The sequence below is a fragment of the Lagenorhynchus albirostris genome, chromosome 16 (genome assembly GCF_949774975.1).
Source record: "Lagenorhynchus albirostris chromosome 16, mLagAlb1.1, whole genome shotgun sequence".
NCBI classification, from domain to species: domain Eukaryota; kingdom Metazoa; phylum Chordata; class Mammalia; order Artiodactyla; family Delphinidae; genus Lagenorhynchus; species Lagenorhynchus albirostris.
Genome location: NC_083110.1, coordinates 780,237 through 794,038, shown reverse-complemented (window position 1 = coordinate 794,038; position 13,802 = coordinate 780,237). Strand labels below are relative to the sequence as shown.

Here is a 13,802-nt window from a genome sequence, read left to right as displayed (position 1 = left end):
CTCAAAAATGTACTTTTTAATATGCCACAATGGCATCATTATATTGAAGGCACATAGAATTCATTGTTTAGGGTTAGTGTTAGGGTAGCCCTAACCCAACAGACAACACTAGTCTGTTAACTAGGCATTCACAGACTGTCTGAAACCCTGGGCGAGAATAAATCCAGGCTGACATGGTGTGACCCATGCTTGGGCCTCTTTTCTCTCTTCCTGGAGAGACAGCATGGGAGCTTGTTGGGCAGTGCTGTGGACTTTACAGTCCCCGCCCCCCACCCCAGGTTTACCTGTCTCCTTGTGTTAACTCTGAATGACTTGTGGGTTTGGGGATGACAGCTTGATGTCTTCTTTGCAGATTTTTCAGTTGACCTTTTTTTTTTTTTTTTTTTTTTTTTTGTGGTACGCGGGCCTCTCACTGCCGCGGCCTCTCCTGCTGCGGAGCACAGGCTCCGGACGTGCAGGTCCAGCGGCCATGGCTCACGGGCCCAGCCGCTCCGCGGCATGTGGGATCCTCCCGGACAGGGGCATGAACCCGCGTCCTCTGCATCGGCAGGCGGACTCCCAACCACTGCGCCACCAGGGAAGCCCCAGTTGACCTTTTTATAATGGGTTTCCCATCTATTCATTAAGTGAACCATTAGGGATTGCAATTTTCTAATTTTGTCATTTCTTTGCATTTTTGGCTGGAATTTTCCTGTACTGAAAACTTTAATTACGAGGTACGATTATTAACCCAAAATCCAGTTTGTACTGGAAAGGCAGATTAAATGCTCTATTTATTTCCCATTAATTCTCTGTTACCAGTGGCTATTGGTGCACTAGCATTCTCCAGTGACGTCTATTGATTTTACTTTTCTTATTCCTTTTCACATATTCAATGTGTTTAAATTGAGTCATTATTCTTTCTATACTAACATGACTTCTGACAGCTGTATAGTAAGCTGTCATCTACATAAAGCTATCCTTTTTTATCTATGTTCTTACAGTTGGACATTTTCGTTTCTTTCTTTTTTTTTACTAGTAACGATCCATTTATTATTGTACCAGGAACTGTGCTGAGCACTTTACATGTGTTGTCTCATCCGATCTTCACAATAATCCTGCGATGCATCCCTCTGGATAGTGGCCTATGACATGTTTTCCAAAGTGGAATTTTTTGGTCAAGGGGTGAATTTTTAAAGATTACTGACACGCATGGCCAAATTGCCCCCAAAAGCTTCCGCAGTCAATTCTGATACCCACTTCTGGGTTTCAGGTTTCCCTGAGTCCAGGTTGAGGGACCCTGGAGGAAAAATCTCTCAGTGCCTGGTTGGAGGTTCTTTGATTTCTCATCTTCTTCCCTAGGGGCATGCCGCTTCTCCCATCCTCTGCCGGCAGACGCAGTCACAGCGGCCTGCCTGGTTTTAAGGGGAGGAGCGTTTGCAGCTGGGGTGAGACCATAGGAGAGAAAACAGGAAGAGTTGAGAGGAGGCCATAGAATGAGCCTGAACACTCTGAGCAGAGCAGCCAGGAAAGGAGCCTGGAGAGACCGTGGCTGGTGAGGTGGAGAGAACAGAGGGAGCATCAGGGGGTGAGAGGAAAGTGTTATAAGGAGTCAGAGTGAGTCAAGAGAATTTCCGGAGGGATTAAGCTTAGAGTGGGCTGAGCCAGGAGGGAGGGGCCAGAGGTGGCAGGTGTAGGTAATTCTGGCTAGTAGGTTTCTTCTAATTGAAGTAGAGTCAATTTACAATGTTGTGTTAGTTTCAGGTGTATAGCAAAGTAAGTATTTTTCAGGTTGTATTGCATTACAAGTTATAACAAGATATTGGGTATAATTCCTTATGCTATACAGTAAATCCTTGTTGTTTATTTTATGTATAGTAGTTTGTGTCTCTTAATCCCATACTCATAATTTGTCTCTTCCCCCTCCTTGGTAACCATGAGTTTTCCTATGTCTGTGAGTTTGTTATTGTCTTCATTTGTATCATATTTTATTTTTCTTTGAATTTTATTTTATTTATTTTTGTATACAGCAGGTTCTTATTAGTTATCCATTTTATACATATTAGGGTATATATGTCAATCCCAATCTCCCAATTCATCCCACCACCAGCCTTGTCACTTAATTCCCTTGGTTTCCATACGTTTGTCCTCTACATCTGTGTCTCAATTTCTGCCCTAAAAACCTGTTTATCTGTACCATTTTTCTAGGTTCCACATATATGCGTTAATATATTTGTTTTTCTCTTTATGACTTACTTCACTCTCTCCGTATGACAGTCTCTAGATCCATCCACGTCTCTACAAATGACCCAATTTCGTTCCTTTTTATGGCTGAGCAATATTCCATTGTATATATGTACCATACTTTATCCATTCATCTGTCAGTGGGCATTTATGTTGCTTCCATGTCCTGGCTATTGTAACTAGGGTGGCAATGAACATTTGGGTGTATGTGTCTTTTTGCATTATGGTTTTCTCTGGGTATATGCCCTGTAGTGGGATTGCTGGGTCATATGGTAATTCTATTTTTTTAAGGAACCTCCATACTGTTCTCCATAGTGGCTGTATCAATTTACATTCCCGCCAACAGTGCAAGAGGGTTCCCTTTTCTTTTTTTTTTTTCTTTCTTTTTTTTTTTTGTGGTACGCGGGTCTCTCACTGCTGTGGCCTCTCCCGTTGCAGAGCACAGGCTCCGGATGCGCAGGCCCAGCAACCATGGCTCACAGGCCTAGCCGCCCCGCGGCATGTAGGATCTTCCCAGACAGGGGCACGAACCCGTGTCCCATGCATCAGCAGGCAGACTCTCAACCACTGCACCACCAGGGAAGCCCGAGGGTTCCCTTTTCTCCACACCCTCTCCAGCATTTATTGTTTGTAGATTTTCTGATGATGTCTGTTCTAACTGGTTTGATATGATACCTCATTGTGGTTTTGATTTGCATTTCTCTAATAATTAGTGACGTTGAGCAGCTTTTCATGTGCTTCTTGGCCATCTGTATGTCTTCTTTGGAGAAATGTCTATTTAGGACTTCTGCCCATTTTTGGATTGGGTTGTTTGGTTTTTTAATATTGAGCTGCATGAGCTGTTTATATATTTTGGAGATTAATCCTTTGTCCATTGATTCATTTGCAAATATGTTCTCCCATTCTGAGGGTTGTCTTTTCGTCTTGTTTGCACTTTCCTTTGCTGTGCAAAAGCTTTTAAGTTTCATTAGGTCTCATCTGTTTATTCTGGGTTTTATTTCCATTACTCTAGGAGGTTGGTCAAAAAAGATCTTGCTGTGATTTATCAAAGAGTGTTCTTCCTATGTTTTCCTCTAAGGGTTTTATAGTGTCCGGTCTTACATTTAGGTATCTAGTTCATTTTGAGTTTATTTTTGTGTATGGTGTTAGAGAGTGTTCTAATTTCATTCTTTTACATGTAGCTGTCCAGTTTTCCCAGCACCACTTATTGAAGAGGCTGTCTTTTCTCCACTGTATATCCTTGCCTCTTTTGTCATAGATTAGTTGACCATAGGTTCGTGGGTTTATCTCTGGGCTTTCTATCCTGTTCCATTGATCTATATTTCTGTTTTTGTGCCAGTACCATATTGTCTTGATTACTGTAGCTTTGTAGTATAGTCTGAAGTCAGGGAGTCTGATTCCTCCAGCTCCGTTTTTTTCCCTCAAGACTGCTTTGGCTATTCGGGGTCTTTTGTGTCTCCATACAAATTTTAAGGTTTTTTGTTCTAGTTCTGTAAAAAAAAAAAGCCATTGGTAATATGATAGGGATTGCATTGAATCTGTAGATTGCTTTGGGTAGTATAGTCATTTTCTCAATATTGATTCTTCCAATCTAAGAACATGGTATATCTCTCCATTTGTTGGTGTCACCTTTAATTTCTTTCATCAGTGTCTTATAGTTTTCTGCATACATGTCTTTTGTCTCCCTAGGTAGGTTTATTCCTAGGTATATTACTCTTTTTGTTGCAGTGGTAAGTGGGAGTGTTTCCTTAATTTCTCTTTCAGATTTTTCATCATTAATGTATAGGAATGCAAGAGATTTCTGTGCATTAATTTTGTATCCTGCAACTTTACCAAATTCATTGATTAGCTATAGTAATTTTCCGGTACCATCTTTAGGATTCTCTATGTATAGTATCATATCATCTGCAAACAGTGACAGTTTTACTTCTTCTTTTCCAATTTGTATTCCTTTTATCTCTTTTTCTTCTCTGATTGCCATGGCTAGGACTTCCAAAACTATGTTGAATAATAGTGGCAAGAGTGGACATCCTTATCTTGTTCCTGATCTTAGAGGAAATGATTTCAGTTTTTCACCATTGAGGATGATGTTGACTGTGGGTTTGTCATATATGGCCTTTATTATGTTGAGGTAGGTCCCCTCTATGCCCACTTCCTGGAGAGTTTTTATCATAAATGGGTGTTGAATTTTGTCAAAAGCTTTTTCTGCATCTATTGAGACAATCATAAGGTTTTTCTTCTTCAATTTGTTAATACGGTGTATTACATTGATTGATTTGCATATACTGAAGAATCCTTGCATCCCTGCGATAAAACCCACTTGATCATGGTGTATGATCCTTTTAATGTGTTGTATTCTGTTTGCTCGTATTCTGTTGAGGATTTTTTCATCTATATTCATCAGTGATATTGGTCTGTAATTTTCTTTTTTTGTAGTATGTTTGTCTGGTTTTGGTATCAGGCTGATGGTGGCCTCATAGAATGAGTTTGGGAGTGTTCCTTCCTGTGCAATTTTTTTGGAAGAGTTTGAGAAGGATGGGTGTTAGCTCTTCTCACAATGTTTAATAGAATTCACCTGTGAAGCCTTCTGGTCCTGGACTTTTGTTTGTTGGAAGATTTTTAATCACAGTTTCAATTTCATTACGTGTGATTGGTCTGTTCATATTTTCGATTTCTTCCTGGTTTAGTCTTGCAAGGTTGTACCTTTCTAAGAGTTTTTCCATTTCTTCCAGGTTGTCCATTTTATTGGCATAGAGTTGCTTGTAGTAGTCTCTTAGGATGATTTGTATTTCTGTGGTGTCTGTTGTAACTTCTCATGTTTCATTTCTAATTTTATTGATTTGAGTCCTCTGCCTCTGTTTCTTGATGAGTTTGGTTAATGGTTTATCAATTTTGTTTATCTTCTCAAAGAACCAGCTTTTAGTTTTATTGATCTTTGCTATTGTTTTCTTTGTTTTTGTTCCATTTATTTCTGCTGTGATCTTTATGATTTCTTTCCTTCTGATAACTGTGGGTTTTGTTTGGGTCTTCTTTCTCTAGTTCCTTTAGGTGTAAGGTTAGATTATTAATTTGAGATTTTTCTTGTTTCTTGAGGTAGGCTTGTATAGCTATAAACTTCCATCTTAGAACTGCTTTTGGTGCATCCCATAGGTTTTGGATTGTCGTGATTTCATTGTCATTCGTCTCTAGGTATTTTTTGATTTCCTCTGTGATCTCTTGGTTATTTAGTAACGTATTGTTTAGCCTCCATGTGTTTGTGTTTTTTATGTTTATTTCCTTGTAATTGATTTCTAATCTCATAGCGTTGTGGTCAGAAAAGATGCTTGATATGTATTCAGTTTTCTTAAGTTTACTGAGGCTTGATTTGTGACCCAAGGTGTGATCTATCCTGGAGAATGTTCTGTGTGCACTTGAGAAGAAAGTGTAATGTGCTGTTTTTGGATGGAATGTCGTATAAATACCAATCAAATCTATATGGTCTATTTTGTTGTTTAAAGCTTGTGTTTCCTTATTAATTTTCTGTTTGGATGATCTGTCCATTGGTGTAAGTGGGGTGTTAAAGTCCCCTATATTATTCTGTTTCTGTCAATTTCCTCTTTATAGCTGTTAGCACTTGCCTCTGAATTGAGGTGCTCCTATATTGGGTGCATATATATTTATAATTGTTATGTCTTTTTCTTGGATTGATCCCTTGATCAATTATGTGGTATCCTTCCTTGTCTCTTGTAACATTCTTTTTTTAAAGTCTATTTTATCTGATATTAGTATTGTTACTCCAGTTTTTACTGATTTCCATTTGCATGGAATATGTTTTTCCATCCCCTCACTTTCAGTCTGTATGTGTCCCTAGGTCTGAAGTGAGTCTCATGTAGCCAGCATATATATGGGTGTTTTTTTTGTATCCATTCATCCAATCTATGTATTTTGGTTGGAGCACTTAATCCATTCACGTTTAAGGTAATTATCGATATGTATGTTCCTATTACCATTTTTTAAATTGTTTTGGGCTTGTTTGTGTTAGGTCCTTTTCTTCTCTTGTGTTTCTCACTTAGAGAAGTTCATTTAGCATTTGTTTTAGAGCTGGTATGGTGGAACTATATTCTGTTAGGTATTGCTTGTCTGTAAAGGTTTTGATTTCTCCCTGGAATCTGAATGAGATCCTTGCCGGGTAGAGTAATCTTGGTTGTAGGTTCCTCCCATTTATCCCTTTAAATATGTCATGCCACTCCCTTCTGACTTGTAGAGTTTCTGCTGAGAAATCAGAGGTTAACCTTATGGGAGTTCCCTTATATGTTGTCATTTTTCCCTTGCTTCTTTCAATAATTTTTTTTGTCTTTAATTTTTGCCAGTTTGATTAGTATGTGTCTTGGTTGTTTCTCCTTGTGTTTATCCTGTATGGGACTCTGTGCACTTCCTGGACTTGGGTGGCTATTTCCTTACCCATGTTAGGGAAGTTTTCGACTATAATCTCTTCAAATATTTTCTTGGGTCCTTTCTCTCTCTTCTCCTTCTGGGACCCCCATTATGCAAATGTTGTTGTGTTTAATGTTGTCCCAGAGGTCTCTTAGAGTGTCTTTATTTCTTTTCATTCTTTTTCTTTATTCTGTTCTGCAGCAGTAAATTCCACCATTCTGTCTTCCAGGTCACTTATCCATTTTTCTGCCTCAGTTATTCTGCTATTGATTCCTTCTAGTGTAGTTTTCATTTCAGTTATTGTATTGTTCATCTCTGTTTGTTTGTTCTTTAATTCTTCTAGGTCTTTGTTAAACATTTCTTGCACCTTCTTGAACTTTGCCTCCATTGTTTTTCCGAGGTCGTGAATAATCTTCACTATCATTCTGAATTTTTTTCTGGAAGGTTGCCTATCTCCACTTCATTTAGTTGTTTTTCTGGGGTTTTATCTTGTTCCTTCATCTGGTACATAGCCCTCTGCCTTTTCATCTTGTCTCCCTTTCTGTGAGTATGGTTTTTCTTCCACAGGCTGTAGGGCTGTAGTTCTTCTTGATTCTGCTGTCTGTCCTCTGGTGGTTGAGGCTCTCTACGAGGCTTGGGCAGGTTTTCTGATAGGAGTGACTGGTGGTGGCTAGAGCTGTGTGTTGCTCTGGTGAGCAGAGCTCAGTAAAACTTTAATCCTCTTGACTGCTGGTGGGTGGGTCTGGGTTCCCTCCCTGTTTGTTGTTTGGCCTGAGGTGACCCAACACTGGAGCCTACCTGGGCTCTTTGGTGGGGCTAATGGCAGACTCTGGGAGTGCTCCCACCAAGGAGTACTTCTCAGAACTTCTGTTCCAGTGTCCTTGTCCCCATGGTGAGCCACAGGCATCCCCCGCCTCTGCAGGAGACCCTCCAACACTAGCAGGTAGGTCTGGTTCAGTCTCCTATGGGGTCACTGCTCCTTCCTCTGAGTTCCAATGCGTACACGACTTTGTCTGTGCCCTCCAACAGTAGAGTCTCTGTTTCCCCCAGTTCTGTTGAAGTGCTGCAATCAAATCCCGCTAGCCTTCAAAGTCTGATTCTCTAGGAATTCCTCCTCCCGTTGTCGGACCCCCAGGTTGGGATGACTGATGTGGGGCTTAGAACCTGCACTCCAGTGGGTGGACTTCTGTAGTTAAGTTTTCTCCAGTTTGTGAGTCACCCACCCAGCAGTTATGGAGTTTGATTTCACTGTGGTTGTGCCCCTCCTACCGTCTTGTTGTGGCTTCTCCTTTGTCTTTGGATGTGGGGTATCTTTTTTGGTGAGTTCCAGCGTCTTCCTGTTGATGATTGTTCAGCAGTTAGTTGTGATTCCAGTGCTCTCACAAGAGGGAGTGAGAGCACATCCTTCTACTCCGTCATCTTGAACCAAATCCCCTATATCGTATTTTAGATTCTACATATAAGTGATATCATATGGTGTTTGTCTTTTTCTTTCTGACTTACTTCGTTTACTATGATAATCTGTGTCCATCCATGTAGCTGCAAATGGCATTATTTCATTCTTTACGGCAAAATAATATTCCATTGTATATATGTCGCAATGGAACATTACTTGGAATATTCCAAGTAATTCCAATAATACTTGGAATGGAATACCACATCATCTTTATCTATTCATCTGTTGATGGACATTTAGGTTGCTTTCATATCTTCGCTATCGTAAATAGTGGTGCTATGAACTTTGGGGTGCATATATTTTTGAAACATTTTTTTGGAGATTTGCCCAGCAGTGGAATTGGTAAGTCATATGGTAGTTCTATTTTTAATTTTTTGAGAAACGTCCATAGTGCTTTTTGTTGTTACTGCACCAATTTACATTCCCACCCACAAAGTATGAAGGTTCCCTTTTCTCCACATCCTCTTCAACATTTGTTATTTGTATACTTTGTGATGATATACCTGGCAGTTTTGATGTGAAAGGAAACCAAGAAATGGGACAGTAGCTGGCGGTGGGGAATGATGTGGGCTCATGGAGATTTTTTTTACAGTTTAAGCATGTATTTGTGATTCTGGAATCGTCCAGTCTAGAAGGGCGTGTTCATGATTCAGAGAGAGAAGGAACAATTAAAGAGTGAAGTTCCATGCATGCAACAGGGAATTAGATCCAGGACACAGAGGGAAGAACTTGCTTTTGTCTGGATCAGGGTGTCCACCGTGAAGCGTAGGCAGAGGAGGGTGCAGGTGTGGGTGCTCTGCGTATACAGTTTGTCCCAGATCCTTGCATTTTCTCCGTAAATTATTTGAGAGGGTCATCATCTCCTCATTGGAAAGAGTGGGATGAGGGGGGCGACTGGAAGCGGAGTCGAGAATGCAGAGCAGGGTTGGGCCTGATTGACGTTTATAGTCAAGATAGTAAAGTGAGAACAGGCAGCGTGTGTGTCTTTCTTCTGTGGTGTTGAGGTACTCAGGTGCAGGCGGAGGGAAGGGTGGGCCAGGCTGGAGTGTGTGTGAGTTGCCAGGCTGACGTGACAGAGGGAGAGGGAAGTGGGGGCCTGGTTGTGGTGTGGTGGTGGAGCCTGGGATCGACCGGCATGGGTGGCAGTAACCATGTAACCGTGACTGATTCAAGGCCCATGTGGAGGATGAAGGTTTACTGGAGATTCTAGAGGCAGAGCCGAAAGAGTCATGTTGGGGATTAGATGTCCACATACTGGTTCACTGGTGACCTGCTCTGGGCCAGGCCTCCCTTGAGGTTCTGGGTGAAAGTGGTGAACAGACACCAGCATCTGCTGAAATGGAGCTGACACCCCGTGAGGGGGGGTGGCCCACGGGCTCGCAGGAGCTCAGGGCCCAGCTCTGGAGGCTGAAGGGAATAATGGGACAGGGTGGTAGGCGCTGTTTTAGGGAGGGTGGGGGAAGTGACAGTTGAGAAGAGATGTGGGTGAGTGAGAAAGTGTTGGTCATGCAAGTCCCGGGGCAGAGTGCTCTGGTGCAGGAGCGCCGGGTGGTGCCCAGGGAGATGTAAGAGGCAGCGGGAGGTGGGCCTTGTGTCACAGCCTCAGCCCGAGGGGGACAGGGAGCCCTGAGGGCTGAGTGAACTTGGATGCGGGCCTGGCGCAGGCGGCCCAGCCAGGGGATGGACGGGCCAGGTCCTGCGGGGTGAAGGCAGGACTCACGGTCACGGGTGAGTTACCTCCATGAGCGTTGGTGACGATGATGATGGGGTCGAGGGGAGACCAGGGTGTTGAGTGAGGAGGTGGAGGGCTTAGTGAGGGATGGAAGGGCCAGAAGGAGTGGACGCTGCAGGAATAGGGCTGGCGGGAGTGTCAAGGGCGCTGAGTGTTTGGAGGAGTCACATCATTTGAAAGTGCTTGTGGAATCAAGAAGTCACCCCCACTTCCTGTCCCTAAGCGTGTGGGATTGGACGTGACATATTCATCCCAGAGGCCTGTGAGAGGAAGGCCTGGGGCATCCGGGCTGTTGTGAAGGCAGGGAGGTGAGGGCAGGGCTCCCAGCCCAGGGCGAGTTTGCCACCAGGGGGACACTCAGGGCTGTTAGAGCTGGAAGTGCTGCCAAGGGGGAGGTGCTCTGGTGAAGGGTGTTCGCCCTCAGGGCACGAAGCTCTGGGGCTGTGCTTCCACGCTGCTCTCCTACCACTGCTCATAAGGTTTTGGCTTGATGAACACATACACGTTCATTCACTCTGGGACACACACACGCGAGATCCTGTCTCCCTGTTTTACGTCGTATACAAGATTGAGTTGTAGGAAAGAACTATTTAGCTTTCTGGCCATTTGCAGAGCTACTGTAAGATGGTCTGCATAAGATGGGTTTACTGTTATGACAATCACTTGAGAACTGAGGGATGTGGTTTCCTAGGTGTGTGGGTCCAGTTAGGTGCAGGCAAACTTAAGTTATGTAGGAAAAGGAGTTCAGTTTCCCCTCAGAAAATGTCCTGGGAGACCTGCAAATGCTCTCTAGTGACCCACAGGAACGGAGAAAACAGAGAGCCTCTTTTGCCCTGCTTTGTCATTCTACGTATGAGAGGTAGATTTTGAATTTAGTTTTATTTTACAAACATAGGAAGAGGCACTAAAATTGCATGGAAACCATCCTGCAGAACTGAACATGTATACGTTTGAAATTTAGATGTGACTGATGTGTAGAGTGAGGGCTGGCCCTGCACAACCCCAAGCTGAGAATGCTTTTTACATTTTTAAAAGTTGTTCAAAACCAAGCCAAACCAAGGAAGAATGTGTAGCAGAGACCTTAGTTGGCCCTTAAAGCCTAAAATATTTTCTATTTGGTCCTTTGCAGTGAAAGTTTGCTGACCCCTGGTCTAGACCAATATTTCATTTCCAGTTCTGACCATGATGTGAATGAGTCTTTATCACAGAATCATAACATTGTATTCATTCAGAATTCCTGAAAGTGTTCATTGGTTCTTCTGTGCTAGTGGACAGGTCTGCAGGATGTATGCTGGCTGTCAGAGAGTTCATGTTATGGTGAGGGGGTAGACATTAAACAAATAATTAACTAAAGTAATTAATGACAAAGAGGAACTCTGAAGGGAGCCGGGAGAGTGCAGAAGGGGGTCACTGGGAGCTTTTCTGGATACGGGACTTTACTCTAAATTTGAAGACTGAACCTGCTGATAGAGGAAGGGCCAGAGCAGCGGGAACTGAGTGACTCTGGAGACTTCCTTTTTCCTCCACTGTAGATGATTAGTGCAGAAGCCAGAAAAACCACTCTCTGAAGGATAGTGAGTTGAGAGTCAGACAGATGAGGGGCTGGCCTGCGGCTCTCGGCTCTGGGTGACCAGTGAGAGCAGACGCCGGGTTACCCCCTCATCGCTCTGCTCTCCCCGCGGCCGGGACTCAGAGCCACGGGACCAGGTGGGCCTGGGCCGCAGCCAACGCTCTCGTCTCCATGTGCCTCTCTTCTCTTGTCTCTCTTTGGGAAGTAATAGAAACCTCAAGTGTAGACCTACCCTAGAGTGATGTTTCTGAGGCTCATATGAGAAGATGTTGAGTTTCTGTCACTCTCCTCTTCAGGGAGGCATTTTCTGTGGGCCAGCCCTGTCCCCTTCCAGTGGCTGGTGCCTGCCTCCCTGCCCACCCCATTCCTGCCCCCCGACAGCCACCCCTCAGACTGTGAGGCAGCCACTGACATTTCTTAGCCTAAATGGTGACTATTGGCTGCCTCCTCAGAGAGCCACCGGCCGGTTGACAAAGAGTGGAAGGAGGATTTCCAGTGAAACCCAAAAGGCTGGGTCTTCTTCAGATGGAAGAGGATGTAGGTCCCATCACGTGTCCCATTCTCTTTGGAGGCGGGGAGGTATTGTGGGGATGGGAGAGCGACCCAGATCTGTCCTTTCCCATGTGGTACCCAGGCCCACCTGCAGAGTATTCCCTGTGCACGGCAAAGCCTTGGCAACAGTGCTACCCCAGCTGTGTTTGTCGGCCCCTCCTCCGGAAGTCTGAGCCAGGACACCTGCCAGTGCACCTGTTTAATGACCGTGTCTCCCCTGCAGGGCGGACTCTGCTGGAGAAGCTGTTCAACCAGCAGGAGAACGGGCCTCCAGAAGAAGCAGAGAAGTTCTGCTCGCGGATCATAGCCATGGGTCTCCTTCTTCCTTTCGGTGACTGCTTCAGGGAGCCGTGTGGTCAGGATGCCCAGTCCAGCTCAGCTCCGTTTGATGTAAGTAGGAGAATTCACAGAACTCAATGGCTGTGAAGCAGATTGCAGTGGAAACAGCAGCTCTGATGTGTGTCTACCTATCGCCCTGTAATTTAAAGACCCGCATGGGATGCAGGCCTTCCTGCCCCTGCCACTCAACAGCTTAGCACATCTGTTTCCTTTATGGCTAGGGTATTCTTAAGTATACTTGCCAAACCTCCTTTTCTTAACAGATGGCCACTCTTGGCAGTTTTCTAGCCTGCTTTAACCAGTGATGGTTTTTAAGTTGCTCTGAGTCGGTATTTCTGACTTAGCTGGTCGTGTACATACCTTCAGAAGCAGCTCTGAGGGCAGGGGCTTTGTTCCCAGAAGGCAGCAGGTTTATGCGGGCTTTGGAGCACTATTCCTGTGAGTTCATGGCTCATCCAGGTACTAACTGTTGACACGAAGCAGCACTGTCTGCTTCCTCCCCAGCTCCCACTCACCAAGAGGGTTAATACTTCAGAATAGTCATTCTCAAGCTGTTTGATAACTCATACCAAATAACAGCACAGCTGGGTTGTTGCTTCCAAACCAGAGTATTGCTCATCTTTCTTATGTATGTGGTACGTGTGCGACCCTGGCGGTTGTAATGAGCAGACTTTTTCATGGGGAAAGTGGAGTCTGCTTGGCTCCCTGTGTGGAGCTCGGAGTGTATGAGGCAGGGGACAGGTCTCATCCTTGTAGGTTGGTTACATCTGTGCCCTGCTTCTGACCGCACTCCTTCTCTCCTGTGTGTGCGTGACTGAAAGAGGGGTTTGAAGATGATGGAAATGAGCCCTGGCTGAGATCAAGAAGTGATAGTAAATAACAAAACGTCCATATGTGCCTGTTTTTCTTCTTCCTGTTCTTTACCCATCACAACTGTGGTCTCCCTTCAGTATTAGGAAAATAAACCACATAAAATATTATGAGATCTTCCTGATACTTCTCATGTGGAAGAAGATTCCCTGGGATGTACTGTGACTTGTGAAGCTTCCTTCTTAAGATCAACTGATCTATCTATCTGTCTATCTGTCTATCTACCTATCATCTATCTATCCATCCATCTATCAATCGTCTATCTGTCTGTCCATCTATCCATTCATGACATTGCAGCTAACCACTGCTCGGTAGATCTTTTTCTTCTATGAGAAAAATTGGATAATTAAATTTTCCCTCCCTTTTCCTTTTTGAAATGTGTGTTATTACAGGTACAGAACCTGGGGACAGTTGTGAGCTAAGAGCTTTATTGAGCTGTGTTCTAGGAGATACATCAGTTTGCAACTAGGAATTAGAAGAATTATGGGACAGACAGAGGCAAACACTAGCTGTGCCTCACACTTGCTTTTGGATTAAAACTATTCCCAAGTTGACTGCATTTTCTTCCCTTAAAGCTCGGAAATAAAGTCTTATCAGTCAATAAATGTGGAATTGGAGTAAACTGAAAAGAATAGAATAACCCTTTT

The 13,802-nt window shown here is 43.8% G+C and overlaps 1 protein-coding gene across 1 annotated transcript in view; it reads left to right on the top strand.

Moving 5' to 3' along the window:
- Positions 1 to 13,802, top strand: part of FMN2 (formin 2) — a 312,579-nt gene that overhangs the window by 22,812 nt on the left and 275,965 nt on the right. Inside the window, exon 2 of the mRNA XM_060126886.1 lies at positions 12,170 to 12,336. Within this exon, the coding sequence (XP_059982869.1) occupies positions 12,170 to 12,336 (167 nt within the window). The remainder of the gene's footprint in view (positions 1 to 12,169; positions 12,337 to 13,802) is intronic.